The 22,976-nt window shown below is 51.3% G+C and overlaps 7 protein-coding genes across 7 annotated transcripts; 6 read left to right on the forward strand and 1 right to left on the reverse strand.

Annotated features, from left to right (window-relative positions):
- Positions 1-766: 766 nt before the first annotated feature.
- PtrM4_096930 (lysine decarboxylase protein) lies at positions 767-1,509 on the reverse strand (the record flags this gene model as incomplete). The annotated part of the gene is made up of 2 exons (XM_001933924.2): positions 767-1,388; positions 1,448-1,509. 2 exons carry the CDS (start codon positions 1,507-1,509, stop codon positions 767-769), a joined length of 684 nt encoding a protein of 227 aa, XP_001933959.1.
- Positions 1,510-1,982: 473 nt separating this feature from the next.
- PtrM4_096940 (cleft lip and palate associated transmembrane protein 1) lies at positions 1,983-4,052 on the forward strand (the record flags this gene model as incomplete). The annotated part of the gene is made up of 2 exons (XM_001933923.2): positions 1,983-2,033; positions 2,091-4,052. The coding sequence occupies 2 exons, from the start codon at positions 1,983-1,985 to the stop codon at positions 4,050-4,052; spliced, it is 2,013 nt and encodes a 670-aa protein (XP_001933958.1).
- A 3,671-nt stretch (positions 4,053-7,723) lies between these two features.
- Positions 7,724-9,202, forward strand: PtrM4_096950 (DesA, Fatty acid desaturase; the record flags this gene model as incomplete). The annotated part of the gene is made up of 1 exon (XM_001933922.2): positions 7,724-9,202. The coding sequence occupies one exon, from the start codon at positions 7,724-7,726 to the stop codon at positions 9,200-9,202; it is 1,479 nt and encodes a 492-aa protein (XP_001933957.2).
- Positions 9,203-10,229: 1,027 nt separating this feature from the next.
- On the forward strand, positions 10,230-12,693 carry PtrM4_096960 (NuoG, NADH dehydrogenase-NADH:ubiquinone oxidoreductase subunit (chain G); the record flags this gene model as incomplete). Its single annotated transcript, XM_066107198.1, has 5 exons — positions 10,230-10,347; positions 10,400-10,423; positions 10,485-10,867; positions 10,917-12,505; positions 12,564-12,693. 5 exons carry the CDS (start codon positions 10,230-10,232, stop codon positions 12,691-12,693), a joined length of 2,244 nt encoding a protein of 747 aa, XP_065962866.1.
- Positions 12,694-13,365: 672 nt separating this feature from the next.
- Positions 13,366-15,298, forward strand: PtrM4_096970 (NhaP, NhaP-type Na+-H+ and K+-H+ antiporter; the record flags this gene model as incomplete). The annotated part of the gene is made up of 4 exons (XM_066107199.1): positions 13,366-13,483; positions 13,542-14,215; positions 14,279-14,770; positions 14,828-15,298. The coding sequence occupies 4 exons, from the start codon at positions 13,366-13,368 to the stop codon at positions 15,296-15,298; spliced, it is 1,755 nt and encodes a 584-aa protein (XP_065962867.1).
- Positions 15,299-15,641: 343 nt separating this feature from the next.
- Positions 15,642-16,451, forward strand: PtrM4_096980 (DUF2012 domain containing protein; the record flags this gene model as incomplete). Its single annotated transcript, XM_066107200.1, has 3 exons — positions 15,642-16,083; positions 16,142-16,234; positions 16,291-16,451. 3 exons carry the CDS (start codon positions 15,642-15,644, stop codon positions 16,449-16,451), a joined length of 696 nt encoding a protein of 231 aa, XP_065962868.1.
- Positions 16,452-17,207: 756 nt separating this feature from the next.
- PtrM4_096990 (uncharacterized protein) lies at positions 17,208-22,497 on the forward strand (the record flags this gene model as incomplete). Its single annotated transcript, XM_066107201.1, has 8 exons — positions 17,208-17,319; positions 17,366-18,812; positions 18,864-19,542; positions 19,590-19,681; positions 19,731-20,310; positions 20,356-21,468; positions 21,725-22,103; positions 22,382-22,497. The coding sequence occupies 8 exons, from the start codon at positions 17,208-17,210 to the stop codon at positions 22,495-22,497; spliced, it is 4,518 nt and encodes a 1,505-aa protein (XP_065962869.1).
- Positions 22,498-22,976: the final 479 nt, after the last annotated feature.

Genomic DNA, 22,976 nt, shown 5'->3' on the forward strand with positions numbered 1-22,976 from the left:
CTGCAGTTCCTGGCTTCGGTTTCCAGCTTCCAGGGTTCTCATGACTCGTTCCACAACCAGGGGCCACCTGGATGTCACAAAATACTTGACGTACCAGTGTACGGATGCCACTGTAGTCGCCAGGCACGCCTATTAGGTGCTCACTCTACACTGTTAAGTATTTTATGATACCCAGGTTGGGTCTCGAACACAGTAATTATATCAAACCCAGTAGTGCGAGAGTCTTCATGGACGAATTCACCCGCAAATCAATCGACCCCAGGATGGTAAGCTTTTCGTGCGGGTCTTTTCTACTGGCTTTTAGCATGATTATGGCGGTCAATTTCTCTTCATATTTTCAAAAGCATTGCAAGGCGTTGTGGCGAGCGACTGCGACTTTGCCAATATGATATTCGTTGGCGGCCTACATGGGCACGACTTCTGAGCTCTTGTGTATAAATACTTAGAGGTCGCCAGCTATTAGCATGACCGGAGAGCGGTCACAAAATGAATTGAAGTTCTACTATTTGATCATATTATATCCGTACGGTACTATTCAGTGCCCTCGCGACCATGGTCGCCCCCAATGGGCGTCGCAGCCTATTAGTGTTTCGTTGTGTGCTCGTTCGGTACCAGAATCTTCATCGTGGACGGAGCCCGGGCTCTAAAAAACTCGTATTCGATAAATCGATAGCAATATAGAGGAGTCGTCTACATTCGTTATATTACTCTAGATACCTGTCATTTATGCTCGCAGAACACACATACACATCAAATCCATATCCATTCAGTTCTCTTCCCATGTCAAGTTGAAGCGCCCAGGTGCACTCTCGTACTCATTCAGACAAGTCACCACTTCTTCGGCGCTCAGAGCCTCAGACAGGATCCCGGCATTAGTAGGCGCAATGAAGCCGCTAGTTACAGCGTTCTTGACCCATTCAATCAGTCCAGTCCAGTATCCGTCAACATTGAATACGATGACAGGCATGTTGTGAATGCCCAGCTGATTCCAGGTAGTAACCTCCATCAATTCCTCGAATGTGCCGTAGCCCCCTGACAAGGCAACAAAACCACCGCCAGGACCGCCCTTGATGACTTCCTGTGCCATCATCTGCTTTCTCGTATGCATATCCTTGACGACAGTTGTACGACCGTATATGGTGTGGTCAATAGAGTGTCCAGAGGGATTGGCGGGGTCATGATTTTGCTCCAGTCTGGTCAGGGCGGCGGGGATAATGCCGTGGACTGAGTCGGGGCCGGAGAGTGAAACGAGAGTGCGGGCTACCTCGCCCATGAGGCCGACGGTACCGCCGCCGTACACAAGCTTGATGTTTGCTTTATGGAGGGCTTTTGCGAGGTTACGGGCGGCTTCCATGTGGACAGGCGATGTGCCCTCTGACGCACCGCAGCTATGGATGGTTAGTATGTGGATACAGGGCAAAAGTTTGAGACTCTGGGCTCAACGTACAATACACAGACTACGGGCTGATTAGTTGTGCCATTGCTGGCTGCTGTCTCGTTGTTGGTCATGTTGTTGTTGTATTTGGAATGTGAAGACCAGGATCGGAACGACGTTGGTCAAAAAGAATTTATTTGTGTTGAGTTTACGGTGTCACAAGTTTAGGGGAAACGGCACGGGCAAGTGGGAGAGGAATACTTTATATCGTCAGCCTGAAGTCACCACAACTGCACATAATGGCTTGTATTTTCACTGGCTCATAGGTAGTTGCCTGGCACAGCCCTTATGGACCGGTGGACTCGAAGAAGAAAGGCAATTCGGCAAGCCGCGGCCGTAAGCCGCATGTCGTCACCAACACCTGTGCCGCCATCTGGCCGGCCCATGTGGCTAGACCCTGAGCAGGGATAGGCGCGGGGACTTGGCGAGTGTCGCGAACCCCCAATTCTCGCGCCTCGCTATCTGTCCAGAAACCATCGTGAGGAATATTTTCTCCTTCACATAGCAAGCTGCTCAATCCGGAATCGCGATTCCGCAGGTTGCCATTATGCCCGAGGCACAAGCAGCCGCAGCCGCACCGCCGGCGGAGGGCAAGAGCGTGAGTGAACAAAAAAACGCCCCTCTGATATGTGACAGTCGCTGATGTGTCCTATAGCTTGTCACTTCGATCGCGCAGAGTATCGGTCTCTTCCTCCTCGTTCAGGGTGGCATGAAGTATTTCATGCCAGCAACGCCGAAATCAGCCCCCGCCGTCTCCGATCCTTCACAGGCAGGGTCCGCCGTTGTTGCGAAGCCGTCCAATGTCGTGATTCCCGCATGGGAACAGAGACCACAAGCGCTCGATCCCGGTGTCCAATGGAGTCCTATACCCTATGCCGCTGCGCCCATGTGGCCAGCCGGGACCGAGATGGATATCGCCATGTACATTTCTTCGTCCATCGCTATGCCCCCGCTCAAGTCGATGCCGCAGGACACACTCTTGATCGATGAGAAGAATTTCAAGTTTGGAGACTACAACGAGAACAGGGAGATTAATACAGAGTTCAAGGTGCCAAAGGCAGTGCAGCAAAATGCGACTCTGCTCGCTCACTTTTATGTGGCGCAGAGCGGCAGTGTAATCGATCCCACGCAGCCCGGCTACGATACCGCAAAGGCCTACCACTTCATCCGTCCCTTGTCCCAGTACCAGCCCAAGAAGAAAATTGCAAAGACAAGGAATCTGTTAAGCGATATGCCGGAAAGAGTGGAGGCTGAAACGGAGGAGGAGAAGAACGCGCCCAAGATCGTGGCTTCGTACTACCACCCCAACTTCACCGTCTCTCTGATTCCAGACGCTGGTACCGTTCAATATGCCAACATGCATCCTGGTCCGCGCAAGTTCATCACACTCGAGGCTACCGGCGCACGCGACGCATCTGGTCAGCACAGCTGGTACTATCCCATCGTCTTCACGAACACCTTCTGGCAGCTCAAGAAGCACATGATCGAACTAAACGACACAGTCACAACTCTTCCGCTCAATGTCAAGCTCAACAACTTCGCCCACTGGAAGTTCAACATCATAGCTGCCATGGATGAGAATCTGAATGCAAACGCCAGAGCTGCAGCTGCAGGCCAGTCGACACCCGGAGGAGGCGACGGATCCGAAATGGAAATGTTCAAGGAGATTCTCATCGACAGCAACTCGTACCTCCTCGCCATCACAGCCGTCGTATCCGTCTTCCACATGATCTTCGAGATGCTCGCCTTCAAAAACGACGTACAGCACTGGCGCAAGAAGAAGGATAACGTCGGCACCTCTGTCCGCACCATCCTCGCAAACGTCTTCATGCAAGCCGTCATCTTCCTCTACCTCATAGACAACAACGAAAACACATCGTACATGATTCTCTTCGGCCAAGGCATGGGCATGGCAATCGAAGCCTGGAAAATCACCAAATCCGTAAACGTCCGTATTCGGCCTACAGCCCCTGGCTCCCTCATCCCTTACACCATTGTCTTCGAAGATAAACACGTCCTCTCGGAGACGGAGAAGAAGACGGAGGAATACGACGCCATCGCCTTTAAATATCTCTACATGGTCGCCGTACCCCTCCTCGTCGCCTACGCTATCTACTCCCTCATGTACGACACACACAAATCGTGGTACTCGTTCATCATCACCACGCTCGTCGGCTCCGTCTACGCCTACGGCTTCCTCATGATGGTGCCCGCATTGTACATAAACTACCGTCTCCAATCCGTCGCCCACATGCCCGGCCGCGCAATGACGTACAAGTTCCTCAACACCTTCATCGACGACCTCTTTGCATTCACGATTAAAATGCCGACGCTACATCGCTTGGCTACGCTGAGAGACGATGTCATCTTCTTTGTGTACCTATTTCAGACGTGGAAGTACAAGGTCGATTATAACCGTATCAATGAGTTTGGCCAGGGCGGCGATGACGAGGAGGTCGAGGAGAAGGATGCTAATAAGCCGCTGGTGGCGAGTGCGGGTGCGGATAAGGGGTTGAAGGTTCCGGATCAGGAGAAGGTGGAGAAGTTGAAGGAGGAGAAGGAGGGGGTGAAGGCTAGTGGGAGTCAGAAGAAGGGTGGGGCGACGAAGAGGAAGTAAGGGTTGTAGTTCTGGGGGTTCGAGGTTGTTGTTGTTGTATGTTAGGTGGATGGGTTGGGTAAAAAGGTGGTTACAAAAGTAAAGTTATACGAGTAAATATATAGAATTGAAAACTCTGGATTCGCAACCCCATTTTGTGTCTATTTTTCCTTTGCCCCCTTTACTAATTATACACTTTATACTTACTAGTTATACCTTCACCTTTATCTCACAGACATACTATTTATGTCGGCCCTTACACTAATGTAGCCTCTGCATTAAAAAATATAATTATCTAGATATGCTTAACCTACTCAACAACAACACCCCCTCATCCTACCCCATCTCCTTCCTTTCGCTAAACCGCCGCTACCCCCCCAACCCCTATTCATTGTCCCCAGGATACATGACAACCCCATCAGCCATCTAGTTTCACAACCAACACCACTGTTTCCGCCGTGTTACTGACTCCACGTTCAGTCTGCGGTGATGTAGATAGTCTCGGTATCTCACCTCACTTCATACATTGAGAAGCTCAGTCTATAGATAAGTATAGCTTGTCTCTTCTACACCTCCTCTTTCTCCTGCAATTGTAAGATAGATGTGCGTGTGCTAAACCAATCCCATCATCGGATGTACGTAAGAGATCAAGAAACAAGGGAAGCTAGGGTAGTGGTTGGGGGTATAGCGAGATGTCTTGTTTGGCGGTCAATATGGGGATGAATTGGGCTGAGTTTATATAGACATAATATAGAATGCGAATTTATGAATATTATGATTTTGTCGACAAGTGCGTTTACTCTATACTTGTATGCTGGACTATGCCTGGTGTTGTCAAAGAGGAGATGGAAAAGGTAAACGAAAAGAGACATAGACAGCGAGAAAGTGAGAGAAGGATATTGACGAGTCTACCCAATTACTAGAAGAACGTCTTCCACACATATCTCTCATCTACTTTCCACGTCCATCCATAGTCACCCTAGTCTACTAGCCGCATACACTACCTTCGCACCGTTTTCTCAACCAAAACCCTATATATTCCAGCTATCGGCATCAATTTTCTTATCAAGTTAAACCATTTGTATAATCTTCATATCTCACACCTACCCACATGCCCTAATATCCTCCCACGCACCCACGCATCTTCTCCATGGAACATCCCAGTAAATCCCGCTCAGTAGCACGTCTACACTGACGCCCGAGCCTCCTTTCCCTCTAGACTAGTGGCGCAGGACGACACTAGTGGAGCGTCCTTGCGTTACACATACATGGGGCAACTAGGGCGTGGTGAGACGTAGGTAGACTGCACGTCCATTTGACTCTTGCATTGCTAAAAGCAAGTATATGGACTTATGTGGCGATTTGTTTGATACTGAGACAGCGGTTATTTGGCTAGCATCGCTGTGGCGAAGGAGGCGACGACAAGTTGTGGTGATGGAGCCAGAGACGCACTTTTTTGGCCATGCTCGAGGTTGGTTATGTGCCAGGGTCTTTTCGTACTGCTTGCTGTAATATTACCTTTGCGAACTACCTTTCTTCCCCAACTCATCCCAACTCTGGTCTTGTTTCCACAGCAACTCAGTTGATAGGGACGTAGAGGAAAAAGGGGTGAGGTGGAGCGCGGAGAATTAGGTCACAAGGCGCATATGCCTTGCATGTGCATTGCTGCTACAAAGTCCGTCGACGATCAAACGGGTTCTGCCGCTCACGCGCAGTAGCTGCTGAATATTGGAATCGGTCATGTTGGATTACAGTGACAAAGGCGAGGATGGGAACTAGTAAAAGCAAATTCTGAAGGCGCAGCAGCTACCTCGGAACAACATGTGAAAGTCGGGGTTTGTTGGGGTATGAGCTTATATGCTCAATTTCCATAGCCATGTGAAAGTTGGGCTGACAGCAATCACGTCGCTGGTCTTCAGCTCGTGCTCAAGGGTCCTACCAGAAGCTGCCTGGCGCAAAGGAAAACTCCTAGCTCGATCGCATGACGCCCGATGGATCCGGTAAACACATGGTAGGGGCGATCCATTGCTTATGATCCACTTCCCGCAGGGTGGTGGTGGGGTTGACATGTGAAAGTCTGGAGTAAATCTCCGGACGACCGTGCAGCGACATGAAGCAAGACTGGACAAGAAAGGAGGAGACAAGACAAGAACGAATCGTGACCATTTCTTTGGATGAATCGAATTGACTGCTACTAGACTGTTGGTGTGAAACCCTTACCGTTTGCTGCTAAGAAAAGTAGCCGGAAGTCCGTGGCAAGGTGAATTTGGCATGTACGGGGCTCGAATGGAGTCAATGATGTTGCCTTAGCGGGCTGCATCTCATAGGGGGGTCCTGGTATCACTTGAAATGCCTAGGCGGACCGTTGCAGCGTAGCTTGCGAGCCGCGGTGTGGCTGATAGCAGAGATAAGATTGATGGACTCCTGGCAGCCGAGCAGGCCAAGCAATGGGCTGTAAGCTCATGTGTGATGACGCCGACGATTTTGTTGGGACGGGAGTACCAAAGGCAGCCGCATAGCAGTGGACATATCGCCAGGACAGCCATTGGACGGGTGTCAAGCACGCGCATGGCGGTGGTAGCAATGTAAGATGGGAGGAGGGAAAAGTAGCTCTCAGTGTGGCCCAAAAGACCCCTCCACGTGTGGAGACGGATTCAACAGATCACGGGCAGACGTCGGCGTGCGCATTGGCAAATCAGATTGGTGAGTGGGTTCCTGATGCGCTAGACGGACCCTGCAGGAGAGCCCTGTGGGAAGGATTCCGACTTTTTGCGACGAGCACCCACAACCTTTTGCAGCCATTGCGGGCCCTCGAGTGTTGAGATGTTGCTCAGCGGGACCTGGTACACGTTATTGATTATGCAGAGTGCGATGTCGGTCTTTGTGCACCGTCACGACGTGTTATCGCCCCTCGAGCAGGGGTCTACGTACCCTAGCAGCATAGTTTCATGGGCCAACAAGAGGCGCTTGTTTTGGACTCTAGACAAGGCCGTGGGCCGTGAGCGCTGAAATGCGGGTGAAGATGGGCACAAACTGGCGGTCTGCTCGGCGCACTCGCCGCACGGCGTACCATGGCTCCAGCCTAGCGGGCTGCCAAGAGAGATGAAGAAAAAGGGATCTGCTGAAAAATTCAGGGACTTATGCTTGCCGCTCGCGGCATGTCTAGATGGTCCGGCGTGTTTGGCGTACTGCGTAAGTAGACGTGGCCCTGTGTTCCATGGCCCCGGACAGTGCTCTGCGTGTTCAATGCGGTGGCAAGCCATGGCGGATGCGATAGTAATTTTTCCCGAGTGGAGCGGCATGTACAAGTGCAGAGTCAAACGGTGCTAGTTGGGCGAGCTGGAGCTGTCTGGAGGTCGAAGCGAAACGGCTTCTCGAACGCCCCTGGCGCAGGCGACCCGACTATGCCTACCCTGGCACATACCCAGAATCTATCGACACCGCCCTCCACGTTGCTCGTTTAAAATCTGCGGCATCCCGCTCTCTGCTGCTTCCCTTCTCCCTTTAACACTCTCTCTTTGTTTCTGACTTGATTCTCTCCCTTTCGTTGTGCTGCCTGTTCATTGGCACCCCAACAACTCGCGGCCTGCATCTCAACAGTCTGTAGCCCTCAGTGCTGCAACTGCATAGGCTTGCCTCTACACAAAACCCCTTCCTCTCACTTCCCCCCACCACCTCCCTCACAAGCAACAATGGCAACTTCGACTGCCCGCCCCCAGCAGCCTGCGCTGAGGAGGAACATGACGACCGACTCGGCCGCCAATTCCGTCTCGGCCTCGCCCTTTGACTCGCCGGCCGGGTCAGCCTCAAACACCTCGCTGTCCTCGATGGACGAGCAGCCTGCCGTCCGCAAGAACGGCAAGAGGTCCAGTGGCAAGCTCCTTGACACGTACGGCAATGAGTTCGAGATCCCGGACTACACCATCAAGGACATCCGCGATGCCATCCCCAAGCATTGCTTCGAGCGCTCTGCTGTCCGTGGTCTGGGCTACGTTGCCCGTGACCTTGCCTCGCTCGCCGCCACCTTCTACGTCTTCCACAACTACGTGACGCCCGAGACGATCCCTTCAATGCCGCTACGAGCTGCTCTCTGGACCCTATACACTGTCCTCCAGGGCTTCTTCGGCACTGGTCTTTGGATCCTGGCCCACGAGTGTGGTCACCAGGCTTTCTCAGAGTCCAAGCTGCTCAACGACACCGTCGGCTGGGTCTGCCACTCCATCCTCCTCGTCCCATACTTCTCATGGAAGATCTCCCACGGCAAGCACCACAAGGCCACTGGCCACATGGAGCGTGACATGGTCTTCCTTCCCAAGACCCGCGAGACCTACGCTACCCGTGTCGGCAAGATGGTCCACGAGATCTCTGAGCTCACCGAGGAGGCTCCTCTAGCTACCCTCATCCACACCTTCGGCCAGCAGATTGGTGGATGGCCTCTGTACCTCATTGCCAACGTCACCGGCCACAACCACCACGATCGCCAGATCGAGGGCAAGGGTAAGGGAAAGAAGAACGGCTTCTTCGGCGGTGTCAACCACTTCTTCCCTTCCAGCCCCTTGTACGAGAAGCGTGATGAGCACCTCATCCTCCTCAGTGATCTCGGTCTTGCTATCGTCATTGGTTTCCTCACCTGGGTCGGCAAGAACTGGGGCTTCAACAATGTCTTCGTCTGGTACATCATCCCTTACCTGTGGGTCAACCACTGGCTCGTTATGATCACCTTCCTCCAGCACACCGACCCTGCCCTGCCCCACTACGACGCCGACACTTGGACCTACACTCGCGGTGCCGCTGCTACCATCGACCGTGAGTTTGGCTTCATCGGACGCACTCTTCTCCACGGCATTGTCGAGACCCACGTTCTCCACCACTACATCTCCACCATCCCCTTCTACCACGCCGACGAGGCTACTGAGGCCATCAAGAAGGTCATGGGCAAGCACTACCGTTCCGACACCAAGGGTGGCCCAATGGGCTTCATGAACGCTTTGTGGAAGACAGCCCGTTGGTGCCAGTGGGTCGAGCCGAGCGCCGAGGCTGAGGGTGAGGGCAAGGGTGTTCTCTTCTTCCGCAACCGCAACGGACTAGGTGTACCACCCACGAAGATCGAGCCTGCCGGAACCAAGAAGGCAGCCAAGATGGAGGTCGGCCCTGAGAGTGACAACGAGTAAGCGACGATTACGAATCTCATGTATTAGAGCAGAGCTTTCTGCATTTCCCAGAGCGGCGTTCTGGAGTCGGTCGCCCTCACGAGGCCGATCACCTTTCTTCCTTCATGGTGTTGAGCATTAGATCTTAGACGGACCACTCAAAAATCTCGAGACCGCTATCCCATGCTGTATACGGCGGGCAGAAGTTTGTAGATGGATTGTAGGATTGTAGTAGATGCTTGAAAATTTTAAACCAGTTCAAAAGTTCATAATACTGAGCCCAACGTGGTGATTGTGATTGTCCAAGGGTGGATGAGTGCTTGGTCTTGGAAGCTTCCCCGCACATGGTGACCCAATGCCGTGGCGGTCCGGCGTGAGCGTGACGTTTGCAGAGCCTCATCACGAGCTCATAGGACTAATGATAGTTTGTTAACACATGCTCTACACGGTTGCACAGCATGAAGATAATCTGGTGAACATGGTGCGTGCTTCATGGCCGAGTTTTCTCTACTGCATACGAGGTCTCACGTTTGCACACACCGCCTCGAAGGCGGCAGCGAAATTCAGCCACGATAGAATGCAAGTAACTACGTAATCCATCATTGGAGTGATGATGGCAGCTATTAGATAGCATCATCTAGCCCTGTCTTGGCTGTCTCAGTAGGCGGCGTTGCAGAGTGCCTCGAGAGCTATACAAGCTTCGTCGAATGAGCCAAAGAGAACTACGGAAAATGTAGCGACGTTGGTAAGGAACAAGATATCATCAGAAAACCTCGTCTGCTCCAGCTACCTCGCACGGTGAGTCGTGCTCTTGGACACGTAATAGAGGATAGCCAGGTAGAGTTGCCAAACTTTCCTACAATAAATTGTGCCCGAATGAGTGAAGAAAAGAAGACGGAGGGCGGGCGGCGAGAATTTTGTGGCAGGCGCGGGCGGCGCTTTGGCCAATCACGGGCGGATTATTCAAACGCCAAGCAATACGCTCCCATCGTGAACGTCAGTTGAGCTCCGTAGCAGCAAGTCCATCGCCATTGCTCAGAGCCTCACGATGCTGCGGCAACATATGATCCGGTCGCTACAGAGGCCTGCCCACCGCGCAGCCCTCAATGGCTGCCGGGCCTTTACTGCCTCGGCCCGCCGGCCAGCAGACGTAGAACTCACTATCGGTTCGTGCCACTCGCCATTGCGGGCGGCGACACATGCTAACAAGTCGTGCAGATGGAAAGAAGGTATCAATCGAAGGTACGAACATGAAATAAAGACCCCCTATATCTGTACACACGATTCTGACGCGCCCAAACAGCCGGTTCCGCACTTATCCAGGCCTGTGACAAGGCCGGAGTTACCATCCCACGATACTGCTACCACGAAAAGTTGATGATTGCTGGAAGTTGCCGTATGTGCTTGGTTGAGGTGGAGCGGGCCCCTAAGCCTGTGGCTTCTTGCGCCTGGCCCGTACAGCCCGGCATGGTTGTCAAGACAGACTCGCCCCTAGTACACAAGGCGCGAGAGGGTATCATGGAGTTCTTGCTTGCCAACCACCCTCTGGATTGCCCTATTTGCGATCAGGGAGGCGAGTGCGATCTCCAGGACCAGTCGATGAGATACGGTGCAGACCGCGGCCGCTTCCACGAGCTGGAGGGCAAGCGTGCTGTCGAGGATAAGAACGTTGGACCCCTGGTCAAGGTATGATACATACAAGGTCGGTTTCCAAACACATGCTTACATACGTCAGACGTCGATGAACAGGTGCATTCACTGCACACGCTGCGTCCGTTTCTCCAACGATATCGCCGGTGCTCCGGAATTTGGCTCTTTCGGTCGTGGAAACGACCTGGAAATCGGCACATACCTCGAGACCGCCCTGGACACCGAATTGTCTGGAAACGTCATTGATCTCTGCCCCGTCGGTGCGCTCACCTCCAAGCCCTACGCTTTCAAGGCCCGTCCATGGGAACTGTACAAGACTGAGACCATCGATGTTCTTGATGGCTTAGGTTCAAACATTCGCGTTGATTCTCGTGGCATTCAGGTTATGAGGGTTATTCCGCGTCTGAATGACGATGTCAACGAGGAATGGATCAACGACAAGACCCGCTTCGCTTGCGACGCCCTCAGCACCCAGCGCCTAGTGAACCCGCTTGTTCGTGTCGATGAACAGTTCCAGCCTGCTACTTGGGAGCAGGCCCTGGTCGAGATCGGTAACGCATACAAAAAGATCGCACCCAAGGGCAACGAGTTCAAGGTTGTAGCTGGCCACTTGGTCGAGACTGAAGCACTGGTTGCCATGAAAGATCTCGCCAACAAACTCGGTTCAGACAATCTGGCCCTTGACCAACCGGGAGGCAGCGAGCCTATTGCCCACGGAATCGATGTCAGGTCGAACTACTCTTTCAACTCCAAAATCTACGGTGTGGAGGATGCTGATGTCATGCTCATCATTGGTTCCAACCCTCGATGGGAGGCCGCTGTCCTGAACGCTCGCATCCGAAAGCAGTGGCTCCGAACTGACCTTGAGATTGGCTACGTTGGTCAGGACTTTGAAAGCACCTTTGAGTACGAGAAGCTTGGAGACAATGCCAACGATGTGAAGAGCGCTCTTTCTGGAGAATTTGGAAAGAAGTTGGCTTCAGCGAAGAAGCCCATGATCATTGTTGGCAGTGGTGTTACCGAACACCCTGACGCCAAGTCTATCTACGAGCAAGTCGGCGCCTTTGTTGAGAAGAACAAGGCCAACTTCCAAACTGAGGAATGGAACGGCTACAACATCCTGCAGCGAACTGCTTCTCGAACTGGCGCATATGAAGTTGGATTCACTGTTCCTTCAACTGAGGTTGCGCAGACCAAGCCCAAGTTTGTTTGGTTGCTTGGAGCAGATGAGATCAACGAGACCGACATTCCCAAAGACGCTTTCGTTGTTTACCAGGGTCATCACGGTGATCGCGGCGCACAGTTTGCTGACGTCGTTCTTCCCGGTGCCGCTTACACCGAGAAATCTGTTACATACGTCAACACCGAGGGTCGTGTACAAATGACCCGCGCCGCTGTTGGTCTTCCCGGTGCTTCGCGAGAAGACTGGAAGATTGTCCGAGCAGCTTCAGAGTACCTGGGTGCTGAGTTGCCCTACGATGACGTCGAGGCGCTGCGAGATCGCATGGAGGAGATCTCGCCCGCTCTCCGGAGCTATGACCTTGTTGAGCCCGCATCACTGCCAAGCTTGAGCAAGGTTCAACTGGTTGATCAGAACCAAGGCGCACAAGCGACTGGTCAAGTGCTCAAGAACCCGATTGAGAACTTCTTCTTCACAGATGCGATTTCAAGAAAGTAAGTCATGCAGTTTTTGTCCTTTTCTCTGGATTTCCGAGTGCTAACCGATACGCAGCTCACCAACAATGGCCCGTTGCTCAGCCGCAAAGGCCCAAGGAAATCCCCAGACAAACTTTATGGCGCCGGGCGAACCATACCCGCAGGTGGGCTATGGTCCACAGGTCGCAGCAGCGGCGAATGTCTAGACAGTTGGATTATGGATTTTTTGAGAACGTAGAAGATGGAACTCGTCTGTACATAGCATTTTTGGAGGTTCGAGCACGTGGTTTGGAAGACGTTAGAGTGTACGGCAAATACCAGCGCTACCGGCGTCAAACAGTTCAAAATATGTTCCCGTGCCAATCGAGTGAGAGTTGAGGTATTTAATCGCAGGATGCCAAGGCCTAACGAAGCCAAACGTAGATCGTCAGCCAAGGCGCTACGCGTGTGTGTCCCAAGTCCGCCTCTCTCGATGATCTCTTCAAGATGGCGGTCTTCCCCATAGTTTCCCAATTATATCTCCATTATCTGAATTATCTGAACTTGTTTTAAACGACAAGCTTCCCTCACTTGTACCAAGCTTTGTCGCCAAAATCTGTGGTGTTTGGAACCTGCAGACCGCAACATCAACAAACGGCCGAAGATACCCCACGAATCGCCGAACCGTTCGTCGATCGAACAGCACGTGAAGTGAGGCCGAAGAAAGATAAATACTGCAGTCGCTTTATCTGTTGATCTGCTACGCCAAAGATTCTGTGGAAAAAGAAACATTTTGTTAAGCTTCGCCGTCAAGCTTCGCCGAGAAATTCGCATCGTCAAAGAAGCCGACTTAGCCGTTAGTCGGATTTTGGGGCCCCGACTCGGGCTCCGTGGCAGGTATGCCTACTCTAGCGCTCAACAACTTCAACATTGTCTGTGCGACTTTGGGGGGGTTCATCACCGCTTTTGGGCTTGTTAGTTATTTGATGAAAGAGAAGTTCTACCTTAGTGAAGCGCGTAAGTCTGGGGGTTGAAATCCTATGCTGAGGACCATTGTTGACTTTAGTGCCCTTAGTGATATCACTAGTCGCTGGACTCATCTTCTCTCCGCACGCCACAAACTGGATCAGACCGGAGGAATACGCACTTAACAATGAAGTGGTCTTAGATACCATCACTCTTTACTTTACACGCCTGGTTCTCGGCGTTCAATTGGTGCTTGCAGGCGTACAGCTACCGTCAAAATACTTAAAGACAGAATGGAAGAGTTTGGCGCTCCTGCTCGGCCCTGTCATGACGGTCATGTGGCTCGTTACTAGTCTACTAGTTTATGCCTTGGTTCCGCACATCAGCTTCCTGCATGCGCTGGCTGTAGGTGCTTGTGTCACACCTACGGACCCTGTGTTGTCGAACTCTATCGTCAAGGGCAAGTTTGCCGACAAGAATATTCCAAAAGAACTACAGAAAATCATCGTTGCGGAATCAGGCGCGAACGACGGTCTGGGATACCCGTTTCTATTCCTCCCTCTCTATCTGATTCAGCACATTGGCCACGGAGGTCAGGGTTCAGACAATAGTACCCAAATAGCAGTAGGTTTGTGGTTCGGCGAGACGTGGGCATATACCATCTTGCTAAGCGTAGTCTATGGTGCTGTGGTGGGCTGGGTTGCAAAGGAACTACTACATTGGGCTGAGGAGAAGAAGTATGTTGATCGTGAAAGTTTCTTGGTGTTTGCCATCACCTTGGCTGTAAGTTCCCCTGGTATACCTATAGGGATGAGAAATTGGAGTTTTCTGCTAATACAATGATAGCTCTTCATCGTTGGCACTGTTGGTATGATTGGCAGCGACGATGTGCTTGCTTGCTTCATCGCTGGAAATACATTTACATGGGATGACTGGTTTCGCCTGGAAACAATGGACGACTCGTTCCAACCTACCATCGATATGCTGCTCAATGTTTCCATCTTCATTTGGTTCGGAGCCGTTGCTCCCTGGCGCCTCTTTGCGACTTCGCCTGTAATTCCCATTTACCGGCTCATTCCTCTCGGCATCTTGGTCTTGATGTTCCGCAGGCCTCCCATCATCTTCGCCATGCACAAACAGATTCATCAGATTGAACAGCGACGACAAGCTTTGTTCGTTGGCTTCTTCGGCCCAATTGGCGTAAGCGCCATCTTCTACCTATACATCAGTCTCGAGTTCTTAAGCGGGATCCGAGTCAACGGCGAGATAAGAGAAGATTGTGCGTATCTTATGGAGGTTATGAAAGTAGTCATCTGGTTCCTGGTGATCTGCTCTGTCGTAAGTTTTTTTCTTACCTAGCCTTGCCTTTTTCTGTTAGCTAACAATACCACTCAGATCATTCACGGCCTTTCTATTCCCATGGGAAAACTCGGATTCCATATCCCGCGTACACTCAGCTCAGCTCTCTCTTTTGGTCGCTCAAACTCCGGCTTCCCCGATGAACCGGAGGCCCCATTCCACGTTCGCGACGAAAATATTACTGACGCCGAATCCCGCGTGCGTCGCCGTCCTGGCTGGTCGCGTAATGGTGGAGATTCGCTGCCCAACCGTGTTGTGCGTATCGGAAGGAGCTTGATTTCTAGTGGGACAAGCTCGGCGAGTACGTCGAGAGCTAATAGTACTGCAAGAGTAGCAATGCCGATACCGCCTTTGAGTGATGCAGGGAGCGAGGGCCGTCCAGATGGCGGTGTTACTACTCCTGCGGCTACTGCAGCGCTCGGAGAGGGTGTCGTTCCTGGGCGGACGATCAGGTTCAGGGATGAGCAGGCGGAAATGGGCACTTCTAAGGCTGATAGAAAGGACTAAAGAACAAGATATAGCAGGCATTCAGATCTCCAACGGTGTTGGAATTTTGTATTTGCGCAATACATATTTGACGTTATGACGAACATTTCAGACATGTATCAGGGTGTAGATAATTATATAGTAATGATAATCACTCATACTAGACACAAACATTACACTACGTTTGCATGAGTTCAACGACATGGGTCTTCTACGCTCAGGCAGAAAAATGTTTATGTGAAGAAACCGCCGTCAACGTTCCTCCAACGTTAAACGGGCCCGTGCGCTATCCATGCATCCACCTTCCATCCCAGCGCCGCATCACTCATCAACCCTCACAACCCGCAACCCACGCCTCGGCACGATGAAGCTCTCTCTGAGCGCCCTAGCGACTCTCGTGACCCTCGGCGATGCCGCCCGTCTGCTCCTCCAAATTCCAAACACGCCTCTCGTGAACCCGTCCACGCTCCCCTCCACAACCCACGCAACCCTCCAATCCAGCGGCTCGCCCCATGATGCCTCCCTCACCCGTTCAAACACTTTCGTCTTCAACAATGTAAGCGCAGGCAGCTACCTTGCCACCGTACATTGCCGCGACTACTTCTTCGAGCCGCTGCGCATTGATGTCAGTTTGGAGGAGGCGGTTGAAGGAAGCGGCGATACGAGGGAGGTGATACGTGCATGGCAGACATTCTTAGGGAACGAATGGGATAACAAGGGAGAGAGTAGAGGAGAGGGTGGGAATGGTCTTGTAATTGAGGCGAGGCCGGTGGGAGCCAAGTATTTCTACACGGAGAGGCAGGGATGTAAGCTGTCACGCCCTATCCACGAAGAGGGGAGCGTCTGCTAACATATTGCGAATAGTTTCACCGCTGTCATTTTTGAAGAACCCAATGATTCTCATGGCCATCGTATCCATGGGTCTCATCTTCGGCATGCCCAAGTTGATGGAGAACAGTACGTTTGCTGGATAAGAAGTTTGGTGTTGAGAGCTTTTACTAACATGTTTGCAGTGGACCCCGAGATGAAGGAAGAATTCGAGGAAATGCAGAAGAACGGAGTCCTTGGTTCTGGCCAAACGAATACCGCACAACAGCTTCAGAACTTCGATCTTGCATCGTGGATGGCAGGTAAGACGGACACAGCCGGTGCTGCACAGGCGAAGAAGAAATAGAAGCTCGGAATTATGGCTTTTATCGGGCTCAATGGCAGTTGGGCCTAGAATCAAATGTAAAGAATGTGTACAAGGTATTATAGTCCAAATGAAAGATATCGTCGAACCAAACCAGCTATGTTGTTCAGACCACACAAGCCACTCAAGAGTCGACCGTGATATCATCTGCATAGATTTTCACCTCGGTTCAAGACGACTGCTTTGGGGTCAAATTATGGACTATCTTATATCGCCCTTCCTCACCAGGAGCGAAAGTCTCCTAGACTTCACCAGTGTCCTCACACGGGCATCCTTCAAGAATAGTGGGGTATCATTGTCTTAAGTGATAACATAGCACAGCGTGCATGGCCTTGCATACATGACTTGAAGTTAGTAAAGGACCAAATGCAGTTGCATCGAGAACTTCGTAATGTGCTCGTGTTAACCGACTTGCATGCCGCGATGTGTCAATATTGAATGCTGACCTATAAATACCGGAGTTTAAGAGCATGTTGCCCATAGCTCAACAGGGTATCTGACCGGTGATCGTCAGGTGTTGGTAAGCTTATCCTGGGTACAGGTGGAGGGTCCTTTCACGTGATTCTGTGGGGATAGTGGAAGAGCTACGACGCATGCGACTAGCGTAAAACCTAGCGGTGAAGCCACCCAAGGCGCAACGTTCATCTCGCAACGGCATCATTAACGGCAAAGTAAAGCAAACGTCGCCTATCACAATAATCCGCTAGCTACACCGCATATCTCAGGTGCACACGTTTCATGAGTTTGGCTGGAGATGGTGCGCCAGCCCTGGGTGCCGCAGAGCATGGTTCTAGGCAAACTGCAGCCGAACCTACGGTGATGGATGGGCTATCAAGTTCGAAAGTCACGGGTATGCACCCTTGCAACTCCAAGGTTGTAATACTAACTCATTTTAGTCGAGTACCATGACCCATCTGGCGTCTTTTCGTTGATACAGGAAGACTTGGCTGCACGTCTTCCCCTTCGCAATTTACATTGGAAGGCTCCTACACGGCCACTGAGATCCATCGACTCTCTCCATGTCGATCTCGTGCCTAGTAAGGGTTCTGCACAGGCAGCCGGTGATACTTCGTCAAGCCTAGCGCCTGGCCACGGTACGTCCATCAGCAACACCAACGTGATCTTCAGACCGTCTGACAACCGGAAAGAGAGACGACATCAGATCCCAGGTCTGCGTCAGACTCCTTACCTAAAGCTGTACCTTTTGAGATGCGATGACTCAGATACGTACAAGTCGACCGCACGTAAGCAGGTCCGCGAATGGGTGAAAGAACATACACCACCTTCTCAGAGTAGCACATCAAGCACACAAGAGAATCATGATGCATACGAATGGATGATTTTACATGTCGTTGTACCTGAAACACCAGCAGCAAGTCAGCCCCGGGGGTCTTCAAGTTTAGCCACAGGCGAGAAAGAGAAGACTGGGCCGACCTCCAGGTGGACCCGTGGCACGACGACGCTATTAGAGAAGCTTCGCGCAGACTTCAATGTGTCGTCCAAAACCGCACCTGATCGAGTGGCTCAAATAAGGGTGCCGAAAGAGAGAGTTCCACCGCATATGCTTCCAGCACCGGCACCAGCAGCCTCTCCAGCAATCACTGAAAGCCCCCAAGAACAGGAACGAGCTTGGGCTGATGTCATATCCAAGTTCAAGGTACTCATACTTCTCTCATTTGATCTCCGAGTGAGTCAATATGAAGAAGATATCAGGAAGAATGACGCACAACGCTCGTTCCCTGGCTGGAACTTCAACACTTTCTTCATCCTAAAAGAAGGACTGGCCAGAGGCTTTGAAAGTGTGGGTCTGGTTGAAGATGCTCTACTAGGCTATGATGAACTGTCAATCGGTCTAGACAGCGTAATCCGTGACCAATCGAGTGAGCAGGCGCAAGGAAGTGTTCTACTCAGCTATTCCGATGATATCTATCAAACAGCAGCGGAGATCGCGCAACAGCAGGAAGGGGGTACTACGAACGTCTCCCAGCCTTCAATTCACGACGACACCCCAATAAACGCTCTAAAGAAAGACTACCGCGGGCTGATCCTTGCCAACAACATCTCCATCTTCGACTTTAGACTATACATCTTCGCGCGTCAGATGTTTTTGCTTCTGCGGCTCGGCAATTCGATATCAGCACGTTCTGATCTCGCAGCCACGCTACAATCCCGGCCTAATACTGGTGTGATTCAGCGCTCAACTGATGATAGTGGTATTGGTATGAAGTCGGCTGGTCAAGCGAATGACTCTGAAGATCTCTTTTCACTTGCTGAGCTTTGTTCGCGTGCATTGAACTTTATTACATTTGCTGGACGACTCCTGCGAGATGATCTGATCAACGGGTAAGTTCACAGAATATGTAGTGAGTTCCTAGTGCTGATTTTTGTGTTCAGTGCAAAAGCTCATGATAACACGTTTCCTGAGCATTTAGTCGAGAACATTGTTCGTTCCTGGACTTTTGCTGCATTGGATCAGGTGCTGCGAGAAACTTCCACAGGATCTCTCCCATTTACTAGATCTTCGCGAGATCTAGCAGCAAGTTCTTCGGGTAAGAGCTTATCGTTTAGGGGCCGTGATAAGGAGCAAAAGTCGAAGTCGTCAGACCCAAAGTCCCTCATCCATCCTGCTCGTTCAACTTCTTTGAACAACGGACGGCCCGTTTCAGAGCTGCCATACTCGCAAACAGCACAAGGCGCTCAGGTAGTATTTGAGAACGGAACATACCACGAACGACAGACCGTGCCACAGCCGAGCATACTACCTTCCACGAAAAATGGCTTACAAGAATTGGCTGGGACCAGAGCACAGCTGCTTGCCATTCAAAGACGTTTGCTTGAACACGTGGGAAAGACTATGGGCTGGAGCATAGGCTGGAATGCAATTTTGGCCTCTTTGAATGCGAAAGAAGAACTCACGGAGGTCGATCTGGAGGATGACGAAGAACGTGCAGCAGAGAGAGGCGATCCAATTCCTGAACCAGCGATTGACGCCTCAAAGCCACGTCTTGGTATATCTGCTGGGGCGTTGGTCACCGCAACTGGATCCATTGCACATTTCCGACAGTTCTACGAGGTTAGTAGAAGCATGACATCGTGTAAAAGTGGTACTGACTTCATTAGACATTAAGTGACCTGATTGTCAAGCACTATATGGCGGCAGGCCAAAGTAAGTCGGCAGAAAGCGTACTCGGAGATTTGGCTGCCCTTAGATTGTAAGTTTGCCCATATAGGCATCCGAATTTGATACTTACCTCATTTTAGTGAGCTCGGCGACTTCGCAGCAGCAGCAATGTACTTTGGACGCATGGCTTCATACTTTGCCGAGTCTAGGTGGAACACTGTCGAAACCACCATGCTTAAGATGCATGCTCGTTGTTTGAAGAAGCTGAACCGTAAAGATGAATACGTACGCACAGTACTCGATCTCCTAGCCAAATCGGCGGTGAGTCGAATGGCGTTGAAGAGTGCATCGAAGCAAGCCAGCTCGAACGAAGTATCTGAGATACACCGTGACTGGCTAAACGATGACAAAGTGGATACCACTGATGTATTTCACGAGATCATCGGCTATTCGCAACAACTGCCATACGATGTTACAGTTCAGATGTCCAAGTACTTCGGCGACGTCTCTGTGGAGCCTTATGTCCGACATTACGACGACAAAGATGGATTCCAGCTACGTCTACATTTTAGGCATCTCCTTGAGGATGAAATTGAAATACGAGCAGCGAAGATCCGGCTAGTTAGTGCGATATCGAACCAGACCAAAGATGTGTGGCTCGAGGAGACTGGGGAGATACAGTTGAAGAAGGGGGTGAACCGCATGTGGATTGGATGCAATGTAAGTCTGCAACCTTCACTTTATATCAAGCTAACAGAGTATAAGGTGAATACCATTGGACCATACATGGTGGATCGGATCGTCCTAGAGGCGAAGCGCATCGTGTTTGTGCATGAGCCATTCCAGAAGACTGAAGCGACGACACCCCTCGGCATTATCACGTCCGTTTCCGCGCATTCACTCAAAGCTGCGAAAAAAGCTCGCATCCTCTGCTTTCCCCGCACTGAAGCGTTCCAAGCACGCATCTATCTCTCGCATTTCATTCACATTGACAAGCCACGGCACGTCGAAGTTGAATGTTCAAGCGGCTGGAACGAGATTACACATGCAGAGGTTCGACTGAAATCTGCCTCCGCGGGCCTCCGACTACGAACGGCAAACGCAAGTGTAGTCGCAGGTGAGGTTGAGGTCGATGATAGCAAGCCCACGCCTGGTGTAGTCGCAATCGGTGCAATGCCTGCGCATACTACCGTCACATTGAAGGTACCTTACGATATGGAGACAATACTCCAAGACCTCAGCATCAAAGTTGACATTGATTACTACACCGACAAAGGGCAGTTTCAGTATACATCGTCCTTTGTTATCCCCGTCGAGCTACCCCTGGACGTCAATGTGCACGATCACTTCAAGAACAAGTCTTTGGTATCCAAATTCAATATCAAGACGGCCAATCAAGTTCCACTAGAACTCTTGGACGTTTCATTAGAAGGATCCGAAGAGTTTGACGTCTATGCACCAAGGCGCCCGAAGGAATCACTTCATGTGTTTCCAAAGCAGCCAGTTGCAGTCACGTACAAGATCACCAAGACAGAGACGGAAGCGGCGAACAAACGACAGAGTCGGATCTCTACGACTGGGAGTTTGTCGTTGTCCGTGGAATACCGATGCCTGAACGAAGACGTCCTAGATCGGGTACGGAAGCTATTCGCTGATGCTGTCGAAGATAGCCCAGTTCACCGTCTCTCCCGTCTCCTTGTAGAAACGTTTACCGGTCGCCTTGAGCACAACGTCCTACCTCATCAATACGAGAAGATTGCCCTACTAGAAAAGCTCGAACTAGGCACATTCGAAGACATGGGTTGGACAGACTGTCTGGAAAGTCTCCCGCTCATCATCAGAGATGACACCCACATATGGCTAAGAAAATGGCACGAGGTACGTACAAACCCCTATTCTCTCTCAAGAACACATCAACTAACGCCTGTTCTCCCAGAAAAACAAAACCATTCTTCTCACCAAAACCAACCCCGATCCCACCCTCACCACCACCATCGCCCCTCCATCGCCCCACCCTCCCCGCCGCATGGTCATCACTGTCTCCATCCCGCAAACCCATATCCTCCACACCGCCTCCCTAATCCTCAACTCCCCCCGCATCGCCTCCTACACAACAATCGCAACAGTCGGCCAGCCCCTCCCCGCTACCCTTCGCATCTCCCACACCCGTCGCTGGGCAACCCCTTCCTTGCTCGTCTCCGCCGCCTCCATCGACACTCCCACCGATCCCATCGACTTCTACTACACAATCGACGCCAACCCCGACGTCTGGCTCGTCGCCGGTCCGCGCCGCGCACAATTTTCCGCAAAAGAAGATGAAGTCATGGAGTGGGATATCGTACTTATCCCGTTAAGAGCAGGGAATGCGTTGATGCCTAATGTGGAGGTTAGGGCGAAGGTGAAGCCCAAGGATGAGAGTGCGAAGAAGGGCGACGAGGCGGAGCCGCTGAATTGCGAGACGGATTATTGGAGTTATGGCGATGTTGTTGTTGTGGTGCCGGATGTGGGGACGAGTACGGTGGGGTTTGGGGGGATGGAAATGGGTGGGAGGGGTGTGGTTTGGTTGGAGAGTTGTGGGTTGGGATAGGTGGGGTGGGGAGTTGTAGTTGTTGTAGGTGAGGATGGACGTGTTTTTGTGTGCTGCATGTTAGAAGAGAAGAAGTGCGGATGATAGCTTTGAGGAGTCATGTATATTAGTATGAATGAGTGAGTTGAAATTCCCTCACCATCTGCATCTTCCCGCGTGTCTTACATACAAAACCTGCACTTTCTTACAAGGATTCCATGATAGTGCCATCCCTCCTCCACTTGAAACACAAAGATGGAATCATTGCTGCATCGAAAAGTACCCGGACAACGCGACCAACATGGTCGACTTCGCAGGTTGACGACAAGGTCAATGCGTAAATTGCCGCTTTGGTGCAGTCATTGCCGATAACACGGAAGGTCGGAAGGAGCACATGAATCTATGAGACTCAACACAAGTTACCGCATTAAGAAGCAAAAGGCAAAACACATGACATCACGGAGCAAAAGCATGTACCACGAACTGAACTACCCCTAAGCCGCCTCCATCTTTGATTCTTACTTGTCATGCAATCCGATGCTACAAACTATACCGCCATCAAGCGTCAAAACATGACTTACTTAGCCTACAATGTATATTCACGTCTCTCTCTCTCTCTTCATTCTCTCTCTATAATACATTTCATGTGTGGTACCTACCTACCAGCGACGACCCATGCTTTCCCAACCAACCAAGCCAAGCCATGCCCAATCCTGAAAGATCAAATAACTACAGCCCAGCCCACCGAGATTTCCAAGCATGCTTATAATGCGCCGAGGAACACCAAAGTTTATGCATCGCTGCGAACAATGACTGAAGC

The sequence above is a fragment of the Pyrenophora tritici-repentis genome, chromosome 4, assembly GCF_003171515.1.
Source record: "Pyrenophora tritici-repentis strain M4 chromosome 4, whole genome shotgun sequence".
NCBI lineage: Eukaryota > Fungi > Ascomycota > Dothideomycetes > Pleosporales > Pleosporaceae > Pyrenophora > Pyrenophora tritici-repentis.